This window comes from Astatotilapia calliptera, chromosome 23 (genome assembly GCF_900246225.1).
Source record: "Astatotilapia calliptera chromosome 23, fAstCal1.2, whole genome shotgun sequence".
Lineage (NCBI taxonomy): Eukaryota > Metazoa > Chordata > Actinopteri > Cichliformes > Cichlidae > Astatotilapia > Astatotilapia calliptera.
This window is the reverse complement of record NC_039323.1, coordinates 10,206,946-10,231,917: the sequence shown is the minus strand read 5'-3', so window position 1 is coordinate 10,231,917 and position 24,972 is coordinate 10,206,946. Positions and strand designations below refer to the sequence as shown.

The following is a 24,972-nucleotide window of genomic DNA, read 5'->3' as shown; positions in this document are numbered from 1 at the left end:
TTTGGTCATATTTCGAGTTGTGATTAATCATGATTAATTAATTTTTAGGCTGTGATTAATCTGATTAAAAATTTTAATCATTTGACAGCCCTAATTATATTATATTATATTATATTATATTATATTATATTATATTATATTATATTATATTATATTATATTATATTATATTATAGTGCAAACAGTGCAGGCTTCAGCTCTGGGGAACAAGCTGTTCCTCAGTTTGGGTGGATTCCGTCACTCACAGCGTTGTTAGCCCTCTTGTGCGCGCAGACTGCAACCCCCCCACTGTGCTTTGCCCTGATATCTGCAGTGTGAGGTTGGATCGCTCATTCTCATCCTCACACTGATGCCACTTATTTCGGTCTTTGTTTGACATAAAAGGGCATATTTGTCACTTTATTGCAACTATATTTGCACTCTTGAGCTCCTTCATTCACTGACTGATCATAAAGTTATTACTTGCGTTATGTATTCATCCGTTTGAACATAATTAATGAAGCCACATGTAATCACTAAAATTTGTATTTTGGGTACAATAAGAGAGTTTCAGATGGAATGCTGTTTTGTTTTGTTTAAATTTCACCAACTTGCTGATGCCCACGGTTGTGAGTGCGGCTTCTTGCTGTACATGGGTGGATGGTTGTAAATCACATCACAGATGCCAAAAACCTCTCAAACCAAGCCCCCTTGCCGGTGATGCTGTGCGCAACCTCGTGACGGAGTCAAGCATATTCAAAACACCCCCTCACCTCCCGTGTCAAACTCAAATGTCAGCCTATTTCATGTGTCACTTTTGGAGCAGTTGCCATCCCGACGAGCCATGGAGAAGTTCGTGTTTGTGTTATTTTACTTATTTGGTGTTCTGGTGTGTTTGGGCACCGGTCAGCACCATCGTGTTGAGCACGTGTTGGACCGTGGACACACCGGATTCAGTGGGAGAATAACGGTCAGGTGTACAGTTTACTGAGCACTGGGACTCAGTATCGTTTACCAGCACAGACACGGAGACGCGCTCAGCTTCTATTGAGAGCAAACAACCAAGTGAACCCTCCGGCTGCGTCCAGTAGACGAGACACACCGTCTGGGCCGGGAGCTTTCCGAGCATTCAGACTCTTAAACTGCTTCCTCGCATCTGCTTCATGAATATGAAGGGTTGTGGTGGGAGGAGGTGGTGTGAAATCCTCTTTTGTGTGGGGTGAGGAGGGGGGTGTTGTAAAAGTCCCCAAGAGCAATGATGAGAGAGTCCGGGAATGTCCGCTCCATGTGCAGTATCTGCTCCGCGAGTGCGCACTGAGCTGCCTGCGCATCCGCATCTGGCGGGATGTAAACAGCGGCCAAGATGAATGAAGCAAACTCCCGCGGAGAATAAAACGGTTTGCAGTGAATAAAAAGGTATTCCAGAGAGGAAGAGCAGTGCTGAGCAATCACTGTTACATCTGTGCACCAGCCACTATTAATGTAGAAGCAGACACGTCCACCTGTGGTCTTACCAGAGAGAGAGGCCTGCCGGTCCGCGCGCAGCAGATGAAAGCCCTCCAGCTTGAGCGCGCTGTCCGGGATGTCCTCACAGAGCCACGACTCCGTAAAACACAAGACACAGGAGGAGGCAACGTCTCTGTTCATGCTTCTCATCAGGGCCAGCTCGTCCATCTCATTCCTGAGTGAGCGTACGTTGGAAAGGAAGATCCCAGGAAGAGCAGTTCGCAGTCCGCGTCTCCTCAGACGCACGAGTGCGCCGGCTCGCTTTCCTCGCTTTCGGCGTCTCACTTTCCTGATCAGAGTCTGCAGTAAATCTGCCGCAGATGCGACAAATATTGGAAGTAAATCCACAGGTGTTGTAGTCCTGTAGTTAAGAAGCTCTTCTCTAGTGTAAGAATATCCAGAGGAGTGCCCAGACACAGAAGTTATGCACAAAAACAAAACAGAAGTAACGCACTGAAGCACCGGGGCATCCATACGCGGCGGCGCCATCTTGGAACAAGGGACTTGTCTTTGAAAGGTAGAGTGTTAATTACTAAAGCTGAAGGGATATCCCGATGAACATATGCTGCTCTCTCCTTACATCTGGATAAGAAAAGTAGTAAAGATATTGACCGTATGCTCTTTAATTTTATATGGAAAAACCGTACGCACTATATTAGAAAAACTGTTGTGATGAATAAGTACGAATCAGGTGGGCTTAACGTCTTAGACTTTTCTACTTTAAATAACACTTTCAAAATTAATTGGGCCAAACATTTTCTTAAAACCCTACCTCTATCTGGAACTTTATACCATACCACATTTTCTCTCGTTTTGGTGGCTTTACTTTTATTTGAAATTGTAATTACAATGTTGAGAAAGTCCCTGTAAAGCTTTCATCCTTCCATAAGCAGGTCCTCTTAGCGTGGACCCTCATTTATAAACACAACTTCTCACCTCACAAATACCTTATCTGGAACAACAGAGATATTTTATAGAAAAATAAATCACTTTTCCTGGAAACTTGGCTCCAAAATGGGATCCTATTGGTGGCTCAGCTGGTTAGTAAAGAGGGACAACTACTTACTTACAACGACTTTATTGCACTATATAATTTTCCAATCAGTGTTCCAGATATCAAGCGGAAGACAGTCTGGATGGTCCCCCATAAATATTTGATTGTAAATAAGGTGAAAGAAGTCTCTTTTAAAATTCGACATACATGTTATCCAGCCAGTCACTACATGGTCAAATTCAAAAGGGACATAAATACTAATTGTACTTTCTGTGGGGATCATCCAGAAACGGTGACACATCTTTTTTGGTACTGTTCTTTTACACAGAGATTCTGGAAGGAATTTAGCAGCTTTGTTATTGTCCATATTTTAAGGGAGTTTTCTTTACGATGGGAAAATGTTTTATTCTGTTTCTTTAAGTTCCCCAAGAAGTATGAGAAATGTTTTTTATGATAAATTTCTTAATACTTTTAGCTAAATTTTTTATCCATAAATGTAAGTTTACTAACAAAACACCATATTTCTGTCATTATTTTAAGGATGTGCACATGCACATACAATCAATATCAGACTGCACCAACAAAAAGGCTCTCACAACAATATATGTATGTGAATTTTTGCGTGTATTCTTATAATTGTTACCTTTTTCTTTCACCCTTGGCTTTTTGTGTTCATGTTCTGTTGTATACTTCATCTGTTCGTATGTTGTATACTCATTGTTTGTTAAATAAAGTTTTAAAAAAAAGACACGCTTTGTTTAGACCCCCAAAATCCTTTCCACGCCCACCCCCGTGACATCACGCTCCAAAGCCCTGTTACGTCACAGAACGTGGTGATGTCATAGTGACAGTCCTTTCATCCTTTGATGTTCAAGTCTATAAATAGAGGACAGCTGTCAAAGGGAATTCATTAAGCTATCGTTTTGTTGGAGTGATACAGCACATAAAAAAGCAGAAATGAGTTCGAAAGCTAACAAAGACAGAAATGTTAATTTCTCGAAAACAATGGTTAAAAAAAGTGAAAAAGAAAAAGAAACATATGCCAGACAGTTCGAGCAAAGACTGCAGCCAATGATCGACGAGGTTGAAAAGCTCAAAACTGAGCTTGACTACTTCAAAAACCTGCATACAGTCAATAAGAAACGGATCGAGGATCTAACAAAAGAAAACAATGAACTTTTGCAGAATAATAAGCTGCTGGGTTCGGTCTTGGATGACAGGACAAACATCGCAGACAGGTTGGACTCGATAAAAGATGACCACGAAGCTCTGGTAAAGTTCCGCGCAGAGACGGAGAAAACTCTGGCTGAGCTTAAAGAAAAACACGAGGACGAAGTCCAAGTCCTGCAAGGACTGCTGGAAACAGAGAAAGAAAAGGTGGCACGTCAGCAATTTCACAACAGCCAAGTTGTTGAATTATTATTGAAACGCCACAAAGAGGAAAAAAATCAGATGCAGCAGTTTTACCAGGAAAATACTAAAAAACTGGAAAACAAAGCAAATGCTGCAGACAGGAAGTTAGAAGAGGTGATCAACATGTATGACTCCAAAATAGAAAAGCTGCAGACGGCAGTAAAAAATAGTAGAGGTGTGACCGTCAATGCGGTTAAGGAACGCGAGGAAGAACGTCAATCCTCGCAGTGTTGGATTGACGGTGTTTTGTGGCATAATACAAAGCTACAAGACGAAAATGAATTTATGGTTAAAAACATGAAAGAATTAACAGAGGAGAAAGGTCAAATGGGCAAAGTGATAGACGACCAAAAGGCCCAGAATATGGCGATCAAGCAGAAATGCCAGAGTAATATTAGAGCTCTGGCCTTGGAAAAGAAAATGAAGGCTATGCTTGAAGACGAAGTTGATTCTTTGAAAAAGAAAATTGAAGACGTCAAAAAGGCCCTAAGCACAGAGCAGGAAAACCACAGAAAGACAGCAGTGGACCGGCACAAAGTAAAAGCGGCACACAATCAGGCACTGGCTGAAAAGGTGGCGCTGGAAGAGAAACTGCGCTCCACAAAAAAGCAACGGGAAAGATTTATATCCAAAGTGAATTGCCTGGAAAAGAAAAAGCGCCACTTCCAAGAGGAATTGTACCAGTGCGTTTTGTCCTTTGAAAAGGCATTTCCACATGCAGGTCACTTCAGAGAAAAAGAAAAGGTGGAATTTAGGGATATGTTCCACTACTTGAAAAAGAAATACGTAGACGGAGTGGAAGGCACCCCCTTTGTTGGAACAACGGAGTTTCTTGAAAAACAGCTGAACTGTCTACGTATCAGATGCAAGGATCTAGATGCAGCTTTACTAGCTAAAACACGGGAGCTGGAATCATTTAAAAAGCAGTACAATGACATGGTAAAGTCTTCCGAGTACGCTTTATTCCGACAAAGAGAGGAGCTCATTGGACCAGTGAACCAGATTATCCAAAAGGCTGCCAATGAAGAAAAAGAGATAGGTCATCTAAAATCTAGAGTGAAAGACGCTCAACTCCAGCTTAAATTAGAAAAACAGAAAGGACAAAAGCTGGCATCGTTGGACCATAGAAGCATGATGGGGAGATGTTCTGAGGAGACTCCGTCTCAGATTAATCCTCGTCCACTTCCAGGGAAAACTACATTTATTCAGGTACGTCCAAGACACCCTGGCAGAAGTGCAGGTATGGCTTCCCCAGTGAATCCTCCTGTAGAGTCTCCATCAACACCACCTTTCCTCAATTCTGATGATGGATTACCACCAGTTGATTGTTAAAAATTAACTGCTAAAATAGGCATTAGATGTTACGATCGTGTGACAATTGTTCACTCTGACTGTTTAAAGTTTAAAGAACTCAGAATCATGTTCTGTCTGTGTCTCACCGTGCTCCCAGTGTTCCCAGTACTGCTTCCAGTGTGCTGCTGAATGTTTAGGTGGCTGCTGTGGGGGGTGTAGCCATTGCTGTGGGGCTCTGGGTCTCGTGGCTCCACCTCTTTGTAGTCCAGGTGATGTCGATTCGGGACGTCTCCTCGGGGCGGGTGAGGCTGGTTCTCCCACAGCAGCTCCGCCTCTATATTGATGACCGGAACCTCCTCTTCCTCCTCTTGCTGCAGAGGATCAGGGAGCTGAGGAGGGAGAGGGGGAGGAGTAGGAGGAGGAGGAAGGGGGCGCTGATCATCTTCTACCCACAGGTCGTCTGGGTCACAGCTTCCTGAGACACAGAAGCAATCCTTTAACGTTCAGTCGAATCTAAGACTGACCAGCGGCTTAAAGTCCTAACTGTGATGGTGTGAGGATGGTTTGATGGAGCAGCAGTTTTCATTTTAAATCGACTGGAATCATTTTTAAATCCCACTCACAGACAATTTATTGTATTTATTTCTCAGTTTGTAGAGTTAAACTCATTCATTCATTGGACTCATTGATCAGATCGATCATGTCACCTCGGTGGGGGTCGATGATCTCCACGGTGGCCGAGCTCCTTGGTCCCAGGACGGCGTTCTGGGGGTTTCTCAGCGTGACCGTGAAGCTCTCGTGGTTTTCTTCCAGGCCGTCGTCAATCAGGTAAATGTTCCAGGTTTTCACCTTCACACCTGAAGCACAACAAAAAACAGCTGTTAGACAGGGACTGCACGCTGCGCCACAACAGGTCACATGATGAGGCGGTGAAAGTCCAAGCGGCGGTCAGACCTGGATCGAACTGGATGAGACTCGCAGTGCTGTGAGTGAAATCTCTGCCAGCTTTGGCTGATCCTTCGTCCACCTGAAGAAGAAGACGTCAGGATTTTAGTCCAAAACAAACCGAGCTACAGCTTCCTGCTCGTTACACGTCGGCTTCACTCGATTCTCAGCTGTTTTTAATCTAACTCAGAGTTTGTAAAAGCTGGAGTCTTTCGCAGGTTTACCACAGCGGCTTGAAAACTGAGAAACGCTCAGGAAGACATCTGAGAGTCTGCGATTGCACTCAGACTTAAAACAGAATCTGAGCAGACAAAGTGGTTAGGAACTTCCAGTTTTATATATTATAAACCAGGAGGTGGGTGAGGCGTGACCTGGATGGCGACGTAGGCAGGGTCAGCGCTCCTCCCGTTGCGCTGCACGCGGATCTGAAGTATCCCGGCCGTCTCACAGGTTCTGTAGCAGGTCGCCGACAGCTCCACTCGAGACCAGGACAGCTCCAGCCTGCAGGAAAAAGAAGAGGCTGTTAGAGTCAGACAGCACCCCCACCTGACCGAAGGTTTCATTTATGTTCACAGAGTAACCACGAGCAGACAGACAGGATGTGATGTAACGTACGTCTGAGGCTCTATCTGGAACTTTATCTCACATCATGTGTTCTCTAATTTAGGCGGCCTTAACTTCCTACTGCTCTGCAATTACAGTATTCCAAAAATACCACTGAAACTTTCTCACTTTCATCAACAAATTCTTTTGGCATGGGCGCTGATTTACAAACACAATTTCTCTCCACAAAACTGTTTTATTTGGAATAACTGCAATATTATTTATAAAAATAAAACTCTTTTTTTAAATAACTGGTTTAGTAATGGAATAATCTTGGTTAGTCAGTTATTTAGAGAAGATGGACTCTTTTATAATTACTCTGAGTTCCTCAGGAGATACAATGTACCGATAACGCCTAAAGAATTCTCAATAGTGTTCGATGCCATCCCATCTGGTCTGTCCATGTTACACAGATGCTCCCACAGTGCTCCACTACAGGTCACTCCCCCGGATGTGTTACATTCTTCTCTTGGAAATGTTTGCTTTTCCTCTCATAAGTCTATAAATACCAAAATAAGATCTCTCTTTCAGGATGCAATGGTCTCTGTTCCATCAGCCATATTTTATTGGGCCAATTTTGTAACAGATATTGAATGGAAAAAAGTTTGGACTTTACCACAAAGGTTTTTCTTGACAAACAAAATTAAAGAGATTTCTTTTAAGTTGATTCATAAGTTTTACCCTACCAAACAATATTTGTCCAAATTTATGGCTGAAATAAATGTAAATTGTACTTTCTGTCAGGAGCAACCTGAAACAGTTTCTCATCTGTTTTGGTCATGTAAATTTACGTGTAAATTCTGGAAGGATTTCCACAAGTTTATTACTGACTTTGTTCTCCCTAATCTTCAACTGTACTATAAGGATGTTATCTTTGGCTATTATAATTCTAAAGACAAGGACAATGATGCTTTCTTTTTTATAAATTTGGTTTTATTTTTGGCAAAATTTCATATACACAAAATCAAAGTCCTCGGCAGAAAGCCTGAACTTCTTGTATTAAAAATGGAACTTGCACAATATATAAGGACAATCTCCTCATCAAAAAACACGAAGGCTCTCAAGACTGTTAACATCTGTAACCGATTGAAACTGCTAACTTGATTTTGGCTCTTGCAAACTTTTGTTTATTTTTGTTCCCCTTAATTTATTTTATTTTTTGTACTCACTTTTGTCTCACTGTCTTTGTCACTCTTTCTGTTCCTCATTGCACTACCACAATGTTATCTTTTATGTGATCCCTGTTTTACCTGACTGTATGTCTATAATGTGATAAATAAAGTTAAAAAAAAACAAAAAAACGTACGTCTGAGGCAAAGCGCTGTTTCCTGCCGGATCTCTGAGGACAAACAGGAAGCTGTCAGACGTCACTTCCACGTCAGCGGGGAGGACGAACATCACGGCTCGCCGATCCACGTCACGCTGCGTGAAACGACCTTTGATGTACGACCCTGATGGAGCGAGAGAAGGAAGAGGAAGAGAAGGAAGGCTTTTAATCTGACTGCACGTGAGCCCTGCACAGGTGAGCCTGTGTAAGCAACCATCAGTTTCCTCGCACACCTGTGGCGGCGTTCTCCAGGTATCCTAAGAGTGGAGGTCTGCTGATGGAGAACTCGAGCTCCTCTGTGGGGCTGTCAGGGTCTGAGGCCTGCAGCTCTCTGCTGGTGATGAAGATTCCGTAACGGCCGCCGCCCAGATCCACCACGGTGCTGGGACTCCCCCTGGTGGTCAGAGTGGGAGGCGTCCGGTCGACCCAATCCACCTGAACACAGCAGGAAGTTAAATCAGTAACACAGAAACAGCGAGCACTTCAGGGGGACGAAGATCAGAGGAAACTGAGCAGCAGGAATCGAAAAGAAACCAAACGAGTCAAACACACGCAAAAAACTTTTTTATTTTCTTTAGGGAAACACTTCGTTTGTGCATCCGTCATCAACTCATCATCTCACTTCAAGACCTGAATGAACAGTTTAACAAACAGTGTTTTCTGGAACGTGTCTTCAGACGAAGTTCAGAGGAGAGGATGAGGATGATTTGTCGGTCCTGCAGAGATAACAGTCGGGCTTCAGTCAGGCTTACGGCTTCCCAAGAAAGCGTCGCTCTTTTAGCACTTTACAGAAACTCAAATCTGTGGAAGCGACAGATTCAAAGGTGATGGAGGAAGTGACATCAGAAACAGCAGCATGTGACATCACATGTTGGCGGAGCTTCAGGTCATCCTTTGTCATCCTGATTTAAGATCTGAGCAGAGGCGGTCGGTGGAAGGCGCTTTTACGCTGCTGTTGTCATCAAACTGAGCACAAATCATCTCCCCCTCGTTCTCTCAGTGCCTCCTTTTCCTGAAAAGGCCTGCTGCACTTCATCTCAGGATTTTTATGTTCTGGATATTTCAGAGAACTTTGTGCAGAAGCAGCAGAAACTGATCAGTGTGTGTTATTTTACCCGTCTCTCTCTCTCTCTGCCTGCAGTTCAGGTGCCTGACCACCAGGTGTCACCGATGTCCTATGTATGAGTCTGTTCATGGATGATTCTGCTTACACTGATGAAGCTTATGCCATCCTCTGACTTCAGCTCTTTTTTGGTGTGTGTAATTCATTTTCAGAGCAGGAACAGAACATCTGAATAAGACAAGGTCCTTTAATATCTCAGTGATCTGCAGCTTTTTCGGTTTCTAATATTTTAAAGAACAGAGGAAGGAGCCCAGTTTCATTCATCCGGGTCGCATCTGTTATGTCCAAACACAAACAGACATAAAATCTATGTCATCATCAGGTCAGAGATTTGTGCTGCAGGCATGAGCTGCTCCTCTGTGAGGGGATCCTCTGCTCTGCTGCTTTTCATGGATGCTCCCTGCTCTAATGGCTTCACACACACACACACACACACACACACACACACACACACACACATTTCACTGATATCCTTCTCACACACAAACTATTCGATGTTTGGTCCAATCACAGGTGGCCTCCAGAGTCTCAGAGGCTCAAGGCAATGGTGTTAGCCACCTGGCTGCCCGTCAGCAGGTAACCTGTGGGGAGGAATCCAACTCTGGGTCAAAATCAGGCTTTTAGTGGAAACCTGGAACTGGTTCCAGATCAGGACCAGCACCTCCTGTGTTTGGTCCATTTTCACTGCTGGAAGTTGCTGGTTTGAAGCCGTGTGCAGAGGTCCAGATCGTTGTTTTTTGGGCTCCGTCTGACCTGCTTTAGTTATTATTAAAATTTCGCGTTTCTGCTGTGAGATGAATAGAGTAATTCTACCTGTGGATTGAGCCACACTGACCTCTGACCCTGCAGTCAGTGTTTGGTTCTGCTGGAGTTTTCTGCCTGATTAAATTGAGTTTTTCCTTCCCACTGTCCCCCGGTCACAGGGGTCACGTGGTTGTTGAGGTTTACTTTGTATTATTGTAGAATCTTTACCTTATCAAAAAACCGCCTTGAGGTGACTGTTGATGTGATTTTTGGTTATATAAGTAAAACTGAACTGAAATGTTCAGACTTCCTGTGTTGTGTTACTTCCTGTTACTTCCTCTGAGTTGTGTTTTGCGTTCGTGGCTCACCTGTATGTCAAACACAGCAGGCTCCTCCCTCAGCTGCCCAAACTCCAGGTAGCCCCTGTTGTGTCCGTCGCTCGGCATAAAGTAGAACCCGTCGATCTTCGCAGGGCTGCTCGGGTCGTGTTGGTAAGTCAGGTGGAGGTCGTCCACGTTTGTCTGGGAGAACCGGGGCGGCGAGGGTAGCGGCGTGCCTCTCAGCAGCAGCTTCCCGTGCTGCGGCAGCTGCGTGATGATGTATCCCAGGTTGGCGGTGGTAGTGTCGGGGTCGGTGAGCTGCAGCTGGTCCGAAGTGATGGTCACTGTGGAGCCATCCTGCAGCCGGAGGCCAACGTTGCGGCTGAGGGTGGGCGGGATGCGGTCACCATGCTCGATGGTGAAGTGGAGGGTGGAGCTGCGAGACGAGTCACCGTTTGTAACAACAAAACTGAGGAGAGAAGAGTGGAAGCAGTTAGAAACTGATCTGATATTTAGCTTCAACTCAGTTCTGCAGCGCCTCCCGATGGGAGAACATGTTATACAGGACATTGTCCTCAGGTTGAGGCAGTGTCCCCCAAACCAGTGTGTGTCTGTGTGTATGTGTGTGTGTGTTTTGTCCTCTCTGCTCTTTGCCAACACAATCTGCCTCTCAGCCCTGCAGCTGACAAACTGCCCCAGGCCTACACACACACACACACACACACACACACACACAGTCCTGGTGTAACATCTGGCTGCAGTAGCGTCCACGTTTGCCCAGGGACGGCCGTGCTCTGGTGCCAACGTTGTTGTTATTTTTCTAATAATACACATTCATCATCTGCTGTCACCACACACACACACACACACACACACACACACACACACACACACACACACACACACACACACACACACACACACACACACACGTGTGCACCTGAGTCCTAACCCACATCATCAGTTAAAGGTAAATCCAGCCACAGCTCAAACTCAGACTCTAAAAGAGGGTGTCAAACATGTGGCCCGGGGGCCAAATCCGGCCTTCCAGAGGGTCCTAAGCAGCCAGCGTTAATGTTGAAGAATAAAAGATTTTCACATCATTACTAGTTTTTGATTGAGGTTAAATATTTGTGTTGTTCCATGACAGAGACACACTAACTAACTGAGACACGATGTTCAAACTGGTTTTTCTTCATCTTCTGACTCGTCGGGCTGTTCGTGATTTTAGCTTCGTGACCTTATTTTGATGTTTTCAGAAGTTAAAAAGGGGACATTTCCTCCTCCTTGAATATATAACTGTAGTGGTCTGAACTACATGAGACTGAGTTTGTCTGTGCCTTCTAAAGCTGACAGGCTTACGCTGATGAAAGCTGTTTCACCCCGATTCTGATTCCAGATCTGATTCCGATACTAGGAACGTGATCAGAATTAAAGGAAATCCAGTGTAGTTGAAGCCTAAACTCTAACTGTAAACCTCGCAAGATAAGAAATACACAAAATGAAAACATCAATAAATTAAAGTCATTTGTATAGCTCTAACATGAATGCAGGTGCTGAGGTGTGAGGTAGTAAAGAAAGTGTTCAATTATCAGTTATCCACATTCATGCACCACAGCTACAACCACTGGAGTCAGCTGATGGAGGAATCTAATCAGCGAAAGCAGTTATTAATTCCCGCAGCTTATCACAGGTTTTATTTCGTTCAATTGATGTTTGATGATAAATGATGACCTCACTCGCTATCGGTTCTACACAGCCACAACTTAAACAGACATAATCAGCTGGAGCTCCACAGGAAACACAGCACACTCTTTCACTATGCAGATGACACCCAACTTTCTGTGTGAAGCCAGATAACACACACCAACTACTTAAACTGCAGGGATGTCTTAAAGACAAAGACCTGGATGACCTCTAATTTTCTGCTTCTAAATTCACATAAAACCGAGGTTATTGTACTCAAACCTAAAATCTTACAAATATGGTATCTAACCAGATACTTACTCCAGTAACACCAGACCAGCATGTCATTCAGTGCACATATTAAACAAATATGTAGGACAAATGGAAGAACATTTGTGCAGGATCTCTAAAATTAGAAACACCCTGTCTCAGAGTGATGCAGAAGAACTAGTTCATGTATTTATTATTTCCAGGCTGGACTACTGTAATTCATTATAATTCAGCTGCTCTGGAAGCCGTCAGAGTGTGGCTCTCTCTCTCAGTCTTGGCTGTGATCTGATGGGTGTTCTGGAGCCAGATAGCCAGCCGGCTGGGGCAGCAGAGGTCTGGGTGACAAACCCGGGGTCTGCACACACCAGCATGCTCCCCTCCTCCTCCTCAAAACCCTAACCGCTGCCAAATTGGCTGGAAAAGCAGATAAACATACTGCAGCAGGGAAAGCCTCTCGTCTCCTGATGCTGAGCCTTTTTTCCTCTCGTCTCCGTGCCCAGTTTTCTTTTGTTGGCCAAATGTTGTGTGTGATAGTTTTGTGTGTGTGTGTGTGTTTGGGGGGGGGGGGGGGGGGGGGGGCAGAGAATTCCTCCTCAGCCTTTTATTCATCATCACAAACATCCATTTTATTCTGTCATTGTGACTTGTATCTGGACACAAAGTGATTTAAGGACTAAAATATTCTTCTTGACAATTAGATTTCTTATTTAACAACAACAAGGTTTTAAAACTTCATAAGACCTTAACCACTCTGAAAGCATCACTTTTATTTTGAAAATTCACTGTGTTTAATAGTTGCCATCTGACATATGCAGGTTGGTCAGGTTCCTGTTGGTCCTCAATATCACTCAACCTCCTCCTTGTTCTGTTTTGGAAGCTTCTTCTAACCAGAACCTGCAGCAGGAGGACCGTTTGTGAGCAGAACCAGAGCTACCACCTGCAGAACTCAATTCAATTTTATTTATATAACGCCAAATCACAACAGCAGTCACCTCAAGGCACTTTATATTGTAAGGTAGACTCTACCCACCCTGCATTCAAAGACAAAAACACAACAATCATATGACCCCCTATGAGCAAGCACTTTGGCGACAGTGGGAAGGAAAAACTCCCTTTTAACAGGAAGAAACCTCCGGCAGAACCAGGCTCAGGGAAAAGCGGCCATCTCAAGTTGAGATTCAGTGTTTCGACACAGTGATGGAGTTTCAGCAAGCATCTTAAATCTTTAATGCACGGTCAGAAAAGAACCTCCAGGAAGTGTCCTTAAATCAAGGAATTGGTCCGGAGAACACTAGCAGATGACCTCGGAGAGCAGGTGGGGTAAACTTAAATATACTAAAGAACACACCGTGTGTAACACACAAACACACAGCAACGGTTTGAAAGCTGACAGATTGCACTGTAATGGTTCTTGGAAAAAGAGCAGAGAGAAAACCCGGAGTGTTTGTTTTTTTTTAAATCAGGCTCCGCCTTCACCTGCACAGCGGCTGTCATTAAAAGAAGCTGCTCTGAGCTCCAACTCTCACCTGAAGGAGTCAGCCTCGGCATCATGGCTGTTGTCGTGGGTGTAGCAGACTCGGTGCGCAGCCACGTCCAGCTGGGTGAAGCTGAGTAGCGGGACTCCAGGCCGGTGGACGGCGTGGACGAGGCCGTGACGCGGCGGGTCAGACACCGTGTAGACCAGCTCCTCGGGCCGGCCAGTCGAGTCTGATGCCAGCAGGATGTCAGTGTTCAGGACGACACGCTGCCCCTCCCTCAGGTGCACTGGCCTGCTCAGCACCACGATGTCCCCTGGAGGCAGTCAGAGGCAGCGTTCAGGTGTCAGAGGGGACCGAGCGATTGCCTACATAATACATGTGACAGTCAGGGCCCAAGTTCAACTTTTCAACTAAAAAGCACCCAGAGGAGGTGAGGCGGCGCCCTCCACAGCTGCTCCACCTCCCCGCCATTAATTATTCAGCAGCCGAGGAGGTCGGCCATTTCTCACCTCTCTGTTCCTCCAGGATCACAGGGCGCCAAGCCAGAAGGGCCGCAGACCCACGGCAGCGTGTTCATCCGACTGGTAAAACCGGCAGGAAGGGGGCGCGCTCAATAATGAATGAAACAGGGCCACACAGGGCCCTGTGTGTGTGTGTTTGAGTGAGTGTGTGTGTGAGTGCGAGAAAACATGAAATAAAATCATGACCTGGATAAAAGTGTTACTGCTGAATTCTCTGCATTGAAACTCTCTGTGACCTCTGACCTTTCTGCATCACGTGCACAGAGATGAAGAAGCTCTGAGCCGGAGACTCGTTGTCCAGGTCGCTGAGGGTGAAGCGGAAGCTGTCGTGACCTTTAAAGCCGGCTGCGTTGGTGGCGGCGGTGTGTTGGTACCACAGTCGGTTCATCTCCACGTCGCCCTGTGTGAAGTTCTGACCCGCCGTCAGCTCGTTCCACCCCGACGTCGTCTGCGGGCGAGACGCTCGGATCAGGAAGAGACGCGGCAGGAAGACGAGTCACCTTCAACGTCTCACACCAGCCTCAGGTCACAATTTAATCAGGAGGATTTAACACCTGCACAAACACACACCTGACTTCCTGTTTCTGCCACTTCCCCTCCCACCCTTCATTCCTCTCTTCCCTTTCTCTTTCCGCTCTTATTCCCTTACTTTATTCTACCATTTGTTGTCTTCATCCTCCCTTCACTCCTCCTTTCCTTCATTTTCTCCTTTTCTAATTATTTTCCTCCTCTTGATTCCATCCTTAGTCTTTCAATCCTTCCTTCCTTCCTCTACTCCTCTCATCCTCCCTTGTTCCTTTCTTTTTCCTTCCCTTTCCTCCTTTAATTCTTCCTTCTTTCCTTCCCCCCTCCTCTTTAAACTTTTAACCTGGAAACAACTCAAACTGAAATCTTTGCTTATTATAGAAGTAAAACTCAGTAAACACACACACGCATGCACAAACACACACACACACCTTCAGCTGCAGTTTTCCAAACCGCGGAGCAACATTAAGGAAGTAGTACACCTGTTCTGGGGGCGTGTCCAGGTCCTCAGCCTCCAGAACCACACTGGAGATCACCCTGAGCTCACCTGAGTCCACCTGCAGTCCAGCATTCCTGAAACACCACAGAAGAAAATTTCTCATTACGTTTGTGGTCAAGCACATTTTTCTGTTCTCAGCATGCTCATAACTTCCATCCTGCATGGAGTTCAACTCAAACATCTGTTTAACTTAAAGTTAAACAGATGTTTGAGTGCCCCCTCCTGGCAGATCTATGTTCAGAGTGAGACAAAAGTTCACTTAAACTTGTTTCCTGTGCAACAAAACTGCAGACAGAGAGGAGGTAATGACACTGACCCTCTAAGAGCATCTGTATGTCACAACACTAAGAGCGAACCAACATCTCTGAGGTGAAGTGCAGAGATGAAGCGCAGAGGTGGAGAACAGAAAATATTGGTCTGCTTCAGCTTCATCTTTTAGCTGCACTCTGGATGACTTTAACAAAAAATATTTCTGACTTTAAAAACATCTTGCTTTATTTTTATCATCAAACACGTTTCGCCCTACAGGACTCGAAGAAAACACGAACAGAAGCCGTTTGATGTGAGTCACGAGCAGGAGGGTGAAGGTTTGTGTGAGCAGGCTTTTCCTGTAGGATGGTGGAGATGTTGGTGGTGCTGGTGGTGGGGTCTTTTTTTGTTTTTTTGAGGTGGGGCGGTGTTGAACATCAGGAACCATCTGGCTGCTTCTTCACTCGGAAGTAAAATCCACGCAGGAGCGAAGCTGCCACGTCCATCCTGCAGGAAACGGGAAAACAAGGCGGCCGGCATCTGCCAAGTCTCTGTGTTATTTCTGCCTCGGCGGCCTTTACAGCACCAGCTCAGCCTCCGCCAGCAACCTCCACCCCCACCAACACAGCTGATCTGGGGACGGCGCAGGGGAGGGGGTGAGGGACAGTGGGTGGGAGCCCAGTCAAGGATGCAAATTCACAATCAGTGGAATGAAAACACTAAGGATGGGGGAGGAGGGGGTCACAGGTCACACGCACCTACCACCCCCTCCCCAAATGCTCTGGATTACACAGCAGCTGCAGACAGATGTTAAACCGGACGTCTGCTGACAGTTCAGGACTTAAACGAATATCCGAACACCCAAACAACACAAAAAATTCTAAACAGCTCAAAAGGTGACGCGATCAGAGCCGGAGAGATTTCTGAATTTCAACTTTTAGGGTCCAACGCTCAGACTGCAGAGGAACAACAGAGGTACAGGTGTGAGGTGGAAACACCTGGACTGAGCATCACACATAAACTTTTAGTTTTAGAGTTTTTACGCCGTATTAAGAATTTACTGCACTTGTTTCTGTAGCAGTTTGTGACAGTTAAACGGATTTTTGCTGCTCTGTTGTCACACTGTGCAGGTAATTCCCCCTCCCTGTGCAGCAGTGCCGCCTGCTGTGCGGAGGCAGAAGTTTCTTTCCATAAAGCTCAATCTAATCCAAATTATAGTAGGTCCATGTGACGAGAGGAACTAAACCCAAAACATTTCAACTCCTTCACAGCTTCTCTTTACTTCCTCCCTGAAAACCTTTAAAGAGTTTTAAATCTCCTCACATACAAGGTCTTAAATAATCAGGTCTTATCTTAATGACTTTATAGCACCATATTACCCCACTAGAGCACTGACGCCTTACTTCTTGTATTTAAGTATTTAAAAGTAGAATGAGAGGCAGGGCCTTCAGTTTTCAAGCCCCTCTTCTATGGAACCAGCTTCCAGTTTGGATTCGGGAGACAGACACTAGCTCTACTTTTAAGATCAGGCTTCAAACTTTCCTTTTTGCTAAAGCATATAGTTAGGGTTGGATCAGGTGAAGCCAAATCCTCCCATAGTTATGCTGCAACAGGTGTAGGGTGCTGGGGGATTCCCATGATGCACTGAGTGTTCCTGTGTGTTAACACACCTCTGCTGCATGTAATTAACTTTTGTCTTCTACTTGCTGACATCCGTGTTTGGTCTCAGACAAAGGAAGGCAGTCTTAGATATTTCTGTGTGACACCATGTTTCTGAGGTTTTTAGGGACAAGAACATTAACTTCATAACAACGAGAATAAATGTGTGTGACAAATTGAAAACGATGTTCAGCAAATGACACAAAACCATCAAGAAGAAAAACATTTTGCAGCAGCTGCATTTTTAATTCCTGCAGCAAAGTCACAGGAAATGTAAAACATGTTCAGCCTCCTTTCACCTGATTTTAATTTCAGACCCACAGGAAGCCAGATCCACATCAGGGTGAGCAAACACCACTCTGTCTGTCTGTGTGTGTGTGTGTGTGTGTGTGTGTACTTGAGCAGTCGTGGTTTCTCGTCGTTGACCAGCAGCACGGTGACCTGAACTGTTCCCTCGACTGCATGGACACCATCTGTCAGCCGCAGAGCCACAGCGTCCTTCAGGGTTTCTGTGTCATCGTGCATGTAGACGATCCTCATGCCTGCAGGAGGAAAACAGAAAATATGGAGCAGTGTGTTTCTGTGAGCATGTATTCATATCTTTGTGGGGTTAAAAAATTGGATGTTCCCACTGTCGCCAAAGTGCTTGCTCATAGGGGGTTCTCTGTATCTATTATTGTACGATCTACTGTACAATATAAAGCGCCTTTAGGCAACTGTTGTTGTGTTTTGGTGCAATATAAATAAGAATTTAATTGATGTTAACTATACTTATGGGGACTAACATCCTGGTCCCAACAAGTTTGAAGGCATTTTTTAGACTCAAAATGTGGGGGTTTTTTTTTTTGTTTTTTTAAATCGACATTTAGGAATCACTGTACAATACCACCAACTTCAGCAATTTGTTACTACATGTATTTCAAAATGTGATTTTAGTGACAGGGTTACAGCTGGGTTATGATTAGGTTTAGGGTTAGGCATTCATTTTGATGGTTAGGGTAAGGGCTAGGCCAGTAGCTCCCCAACTTTTTTTGGTAGGCCCCCCGTTGTTTTACAAGAAAATCTTTGCGACCCCCCCTGCCCGGCACAAACTCATCCTCCAACCACACACATATTTTTTTTCAAACTCCATTGCAGTTTATTTCACTCCTCGAACCTTTTGTAAGCAATTAAACAAATAAAAATTAACTGCAATAAATTACAGGTAGCAATAAAATGAACTACTAACTCTTACACTACGTCCACATGTACACGAGTATTTTTGAAAATGCATCTTTTCCTATGCATTTGGGCCTTTCGTCCAAACGTAAACAGTGTTTTGGATCACTGAAAACTGAGATTTTGAAAAACTCCTGCCAGTGTGGAGTTTTCAAAGTCTGTTCTTGCATTTACCTGTGGACGAGGAAAACGGAGATTTAGTCACGCAACGTCAAAGGTGTGTGCCTTTTTTGGCATCACGCTGTGCGCCACGTGATGTTTACGTGAGATGCATTTCTACAATGGCGAATAGAGACAAAATACTGTTGCTGTTAATCTGACTATCTGCAGTTTTTACATAAACACACGCAGTTACTGTCCCTCCATTTAGAAAGACAAAGGCGTCAGAGTGAACTTCGGAAGTGGCTTCTACGTTCACCACAGACGCTTTCACAACCCAAATCCCGACGCCAATGTTGTCGTCAGTTTTGAATACATTTAATTTTTTTAAAATTATGTATGCTGTATGCATTTGTCCATTCCTAAGTTGTGAGTCTACATCAGGCATATTTAACAGCGCTGTGACTTATGATTATGAATCACTCAGGCTGATTTTCAGTTTATTTATTGAATAAACTCTGGCCAAGGGAGTCAGTGAGACAAAATCCAAAATACTGTCTTTAGTTATTAACATTTGAAATGATGAAGGTGTTTGAAAAGTAACACAAAATTAGCTGCCTTTCCAGAAAAACACAAAAACTTTTCAGTACTTTACTCCCAGGCGTCTAGACTTCTGATTGGCCAACATTTCTTCACAGTTAGGATTTGGCACATTCTTGACAGCGTTTAACTTCATTTTTTTTGTTTACATGTGGACGGAGATATTTTTTTCAAAACTGTACATGTGGACGGGATTTTTTTTTTTTTTTTAAACGAAAATGGAAAATCTCAGTTTTCAAAAATACCCGTGTACCTGTGGACGTAGCCTTAAATAACAAAAACAAACCATCTTTATGGTGTGATTATTTTACGTGGTTGTTTTTTTGTTTTTACTGTGTAAGAATATTCAACACTGCTGTCAATACAAAAAATTACTCTGTGCAAAATGGGTCTAAAAACATAAACAACTGTGGGATACTGTTTGTCTGTGATTTGGGGCCAAGGTATTCCTGCATGCACTCTCCGTGTATGCATGGGTTCTCTCTGGGTACTCCAACTTCATCCCACAGTCCAAACACATGCAGTTAGTGGGGATAGGTAAACTCTAAAGTGCCCATAAGTGTGAATAGTTGTCTGTCTCTATGTGTTAGTGACCTGTCCATTGCATACCCAGTCTCTCGCTCTAAGACAGCTGGGATTGACTCCAGCCCCTTCGCGACCCTGATTTAGATAAGCAGAAGCAAATGGATGGACCAAAAGCATTTTATTTTTTAGATGGTTGGGAACACGGCCCTGCTGCTTACCCTCTCCGAATATGAAATAAAAAGCGATTATTGCTCTTGTTCAAAGTCATCCTGGTTCAAAGTGTTTGAATGATGATCATCTGTATAAAACACCAATAATCTAGAATGTATTCACATTTTACTGTCACACTTCCTGTTTGAGTGACTGCCTCACCTTGTCGGAGCTCCTGCAGAGTGAAAGAGGTGACAGAGAGGCTCCTGTGCAGGAGGTCAGCTCCCGCCTCCGTGCCGTGGATGCTGTTAATCAGGCTGCCGTGAGCCGGCGGCTGCACCACAGTGAAGGTGAGCAGCTCAGGTGGGGCGTCCAAGTCAAAACCATCCAGTATGGATGGAATTAGCTCCCTCATCCCGCCCTCTTTTACCTGCAGAGAACAGGAGGAGTGCGCCCCCGTGAGGCTGTTGGGATCATCGCAGATTCAGTTTCAGTCAGAGAAATCGTTTTACTTTGACTCTCGTGTGAATTTTGTTTAGTTTTTATTGTTATTTTCTCTTGTTTGATGTCACAATTACAGCTTTGTCACCTCAATCGGGGGGAGGTGACAATGTTTTTAATAACCAGTCAGCTGTCTTCAAGTCATAGCTGATTGATGACCGATTACTGATCAGGTCTCAGGTGTACGTACGGTGAAGTTGGCGAGCAGCAGCGATGGTGTTTCGTCATTGGTTGGTTTGATAATGATGTAGAAGGAGACGGGGGCGGAGCGATGTAGCCCGTCGCTCACACTGATGGACAGCTGGTCGACAGTTGGCTCCACCCCTTTGTGCTCCGATTGCACGTAGTTGATGAAGCCAGAGGTCAGGTGTTTGAGAGTGAAGGATTCTGGGAAAAGACAAACATTAGAGTGAGATCTGAGTTGGCTCCCCGAGGTTCTGCCCGTGCACCGCACACTGACCGACTCGCACTCCCGCGTTGCTCTTTTCGGAGCCGGGCATCGGCTGCGTGTTCTCCAGGAAGCCGTGAAGGGGAGGAGTCTCCAGGTGAAAGACGAGCTGCTCAGGGGGACTGTCTGGGTCTGACGCTCCGAGGACCCCCCCGCACAGACAGATAGAAGAGCCTTCATCCACCACCAGCATGGACTCGCCTGCGCCAGGACACAGCAACACCTTCATTCTTCATTTATCAACTATGCTGCTCGCCACACTGACTGAGCGCCTGATGGTGGATTTCAACTCCACTGCTTCCACACATGCACGCCACGCAGTAAGCACACCGTCCACCGAGATGTCCACTCGAAGCACACGGGAGCACTGGCTTATTTTCTGCCATGATGTTGAAGCCCACCTGAGCCACTAGCACAACTCTGGGCTGGACATGTTGTACACAATAGGTACAGGTGTAGATGTTGAGCTGCCAGCTCCTCATGTGTTAGCGGACGGTTCATGCAGGCGAATCTGTCCATTCTTTCACTCCCACCTCATCACACTTTACCCCAAACTGAGATCTCTCACAGCTGGAAACTAAACCTGTTTAGTTTCTAACTAAAGTTCAGGCATCGTTTAATAATCCTGTTTTTTTTTATTGAGTGAAACTCAAACAGGACCAGGAGCAGAATTCCTTCCACCTGCAGCCTCCACCCCCCGTTTCCTGCAGACAGGAGCGGGTCTAAGCCTGCTGTGTTCAGTTGGAGTATGAACACTGTGGGCAGATGTGAGTGGATGGGTGTGAGCATTAATGAGGGACAGTCCTGGATCTGGCTGATAAACCAGCGTCGTCCTAAAACAGGAACACGTGGATGTGAGGCTCGCTCCACTAAGGCTCTTATTCTGTGTCTTTATTCACTGCTAATTAATTAGACCAAGAACCCCCCACCCAAACACCAGCACCACCACACGCGCATGCACACACACACACACACGCACCACCCCACCCTCGGCCCTGAACTGTGCGCCGGTGCCGAATGAGCAGGGAGACCCGCCGGCAGGATTACGAGTCGTCCCGCCGTCGGCAGCGCTAAGCTGATCTGGCTGCTGAGCTGCGGCTAACACGTCTCCTATTGTGAGCACGAAATGGAGGTTCTGTCTTTTGTTTAGTTAAGACGCTCATTGTCCGCTGTCCACACACACACACACGGTGAGATAATCTCTCAGCCGTGTGTGTGTTTTCATGTAATACCACCAGACAATTAGCAGATTTCATTTAAAACACATCAGTGCCAACCTCGTTAGCCGGCTGACAACACACACACACACACACACACACACACACACACACACACACACACACACACACACACACCCACCAAGTATCAGGCCAGTTTAAACAAAGACCCCAGCAAGTGTAAACTCAGGGCTCTGTCTCCAGAATAAACTCTATGCTGAGTTTAACTTTAAATCTTTAAAGTTAGAGATGATTCTGATTTCGGTTTCCTGAAGCTCGACAGGATCAGAGCACCAACCTACAGTTACATTAAAACTCGGCCAACCCCCAAACTGCTCCATCTTCTCATCTGCTGCCTCGATGGTTAAACCCTGGTTCATGAAACTGTAATCCTGGGGATCCCAACACAAGGTCCGAGGGCCAGAATCATCCCGGCAAAGACTGAAATGCGGCCCACGGGATCTCATTAAAAAATGGGAAGGAGGGCATAAACTTTTTAATGTATTTTCATAAGTTTCACAAGTTTTTCCTTTTGGGTAAGGTTGGGGTAGTCATGGGTTAGGTTAAGACCTTGCCCATGACTACTCACACTACACCAGGGGTGGGCAACTCCAGGCCTGAAGGGCCGGTGTCCTGCAGGTTTTAGATCTCACCCTGGGTCAACACATCTGAATCACATGATTAGTTTGCTACCAAGCCTCTGGAGAACTTCAAGACATGTTGAGGACATAATTTAGCCATTTGAATCAGCTGTGTTGGTTCAAGGACACATCTAAAAGCTGCAGGACACTGGCCCTCAACGCCTGGAGTTGCCCACCCCTGCACTACATCAAGGTAATGAAGTAATAAATAGACAGTTACATGAAAGAAAAGTCCCCGTTTTTAACCACCTACTGTAGAATTTTCTGGCTTTATAGTGAGTAGTTAATGCATTGTTAAACTTCATTAGACTGACTGGAAGGAGAGTTTCTTCGGTCTGACCCACAGTGTTTGACATCCCTGCTGTAATCAAGCCAGCAGCAGGCTGACAATGCAGCTCACAGCAAAGTGTTATTTGTGAGCTCAGAGGACGGCTCATTTTTACTAGAATGGTTCTGATTTATTGCCCTGAAATAAAGCATCGTGTTCACATTTCACTCCTGATTAGCATCATTTCTGGGGAATTATGCGCCGTTTGTAAAGGAACCACCGACTAACAACACAGACCTGCTGTTTCTCATCTCCCATCATCTCCACCTGTGACAGGTGAGTCACTGAGTGCAGCTACCTCACAGTTTAAACGTCTGTGACCGAAAATCAACCCAAAGAACATCTTCAGGATTAAAACAGAGAAAATGGAGACAATGCACAGATGATGTCTCTACTGTGGAGGAGATTATCCACACACACACACACACACACACACACACACACACACACACACACACACACACACACGCGCTCTCTCTCCTGAGAGGATGATCATTCTCACTGCTCACAGCCAAAAACAGGGATTGAAGAGCTCCATGGTTATCAATGGAGACCAGTGACCACTGGGACACACACTGGGAAGACTGGGAGACGGTGTATGTGTGTGTGAGAGATGTTAGCCCCCCTTGCCCCTCCCATTACAGAGTGTGTGTTGGACTGATAGGTAACGGTGTGTTGTTGGTTAGAGAGGATTAAGCACACACATGCGCACACGCACACACGGAGCCTTTCAGTGGGAATGAAAGCACACACTTCCCTACAGTTCACAGATGTAAACGCAAACACAACATTGAAAGGACATTGTGTGAACGCCGTGTGTCAGCTTCACTAAAATCTGGCCAATCCTGAAGGAGATCAGTGAGCGAACATCAGCACAGTTTTTTAATGGTTTTTGTTATTTTTGACATTTCTTTATTTCTGCAGTTTAAATAACCACAAACCTGTTTCCTGTTTGCAATAAAGTAGTTTGATAACAGTTTGAGTTTTTTTGTGGCTCTGGTGCTGTTACAGAGGAAAGTTAAGGGCTTCTCTCTGATTGGTTCACTCACACAGATCCAACAGGTGCGTCCGCGTGACATCGTGAATGAGGCTGTTGTGTAAACTGTACACGTGGTTTTTGTGAATTTGGTGAATCTTACCCAGAGTGACAGCAGGGACTTTATCGTTGACAGGAAGAACTGTGATGTTCAGATCGTAAACAGGAAGTGTACCATGGAGAGGAACAGGAGGGGGCGGGGCCTCCCCGTGGCAGCAGCTGTCCGGCCCTCTGGCCTCACTGTCGGAGATGATGAGGGTGACCGTGTCGAACACCGGCTCAGGTCCGATCTCCCCGCCTTAAACAGAACAGCATGTCCACAACAAATGTTTCTAAAGAACTGCTTTCGTTTCATTGTATTTCATTTATGAATGCACCACGGGTTAGTTTCTGCTTTCAAACCTACTTCATAACCCATTCAAACTTTTTCCAGAGTTCAGCCAAGGCTGGTTCCCTTCCTGCGGAAGGAACACACATTTTTCCTACGTGCCGTGAACGCAGCCTGGCCTGCTCACCTGTGTGGGCATAGTAGATGTGACCCTGCAGGACGTCTTGCTGGGAGAACTTGTCCACAGTCACGCCGGCTCGCTGCAGCTCTCCCCTGCTCGGTCTCCGGGCGAGCATGTAGGTCAGCGCGGAATCGTCGCTGTCCCGGTCGGTGGCCGACAGGTAGTCCACCGTCACCTGGACACGCCCCCCTTCCTCGCAGCTCAGCCCCCCTTGCAGACGGGCGCCCAGCTGAGGAGGCTCGTCGTTCATCGGCAGCACCTGAGGACGGGGGGGGTGGGTTACATTTCGTTTTTATTAACCAGCTAAAAGTCCCGGCTGTGTTTGGTCTTTTTTACACACACACACACACACACACACAGTCATCGCTCTGGTTTCTCTCCGCGTTTGAACTACAACCAGTGAAAACTCCTCACAGTTCACTGAAATAGGAAACTCTAGAAAGCAAACATTCACCAACATCAATGTCAGTCACATCTGCTGACCCCTCCCACTCTGCTTGCTCCTCCTCTGCATTGCCCCCTGGTTTTGTGTGGGCAGGACTCAATGTTTACAGGTGTTAAGCAACA

At 45.5% G+C, this 24,972-nt stretch overlaps 2 protein-coding genes across 2 annotated transcripts in view; one reads left to right on the top strand and one right to left on the bottom strand.

Moving 5' to 3' along the window:
* frem1b (Fras1 related extracellular matrix 1b) overlaps positions 1-24,972 on the bottom strand; it is a 55,307-nt gene that overhangs the window by 5,056 nt on the left and 25,279 nt on the right. The window contains exons 17-32 of the mRNA XM_026158361.1: positions 24,412-24,664; positions 24,000-24,194; positions 20,687-20,875; positions 20,417-20,613; positions 19,948-20,155; positions 17,531-17,675; positions 15,158-15,299; positions 14,445-14,649; positions 13,729-13,993; positions 10,295-10,715; positions 8,293-8,494; positions 8,039-8,183; positions 6,501-6,630; positions 6,139-6,211; positions 5,892-6,041; positions 5,331-5,659 (exon numbers count right to left, since the gene is read on the bottom strand). Of these exons, the coding sequence (XP_026014146.1) occupies positions 5,331-5,659; positions 5,892-6,041; positions 6,139-6,211; positions 6,501-6,630; positions 8,039-8,183; positions 8,293-8,494; positions 10,295-10,715; positions 13,729-13,993; positions 14,445-14,649; positions 15,158-15,299; positions 17,531-17,675; positions 19,948-20,155; positions 20,417-20,613; positions 20,687-20,875; positions 24,000-24,194; positions 24,412-24,664 (3,249 nt within the window). The remainder of the gene's footprint in view (positions 1-5,330; positions 5,660-5,891; positions 6,042-6,138; positions 6,212-6,500; positions 6,631-8,038; positions 8,184-8,292; positions 8,495-10,294; positions 10,716-13,728; positions 13,994-14,444; positions 14,650-15,157; positions 15,300-17,530; positions 17,676-19,947; positions 20,156-20,416; positions 20,614-20,686; positions 20,876-23,999; positions 24,195-24,411; positions 24,665-24,972) is intronic.
* Positions 3,276-5,238, top strand: LOC113015964 (kinesin-related protein 4-like). Its single transcript, XM_026158359.1, has one exon. The coding sequence runs from the start codon at positions 3,436-3,438 to the stop codon at positions 5,221-5,223; it is 1,788 nt and encodes a 595-aa protein (XP_026014144.1). The 5' UTR covers positions 3,276-3,435; the 3' UTR covers positions 5,224-5,238.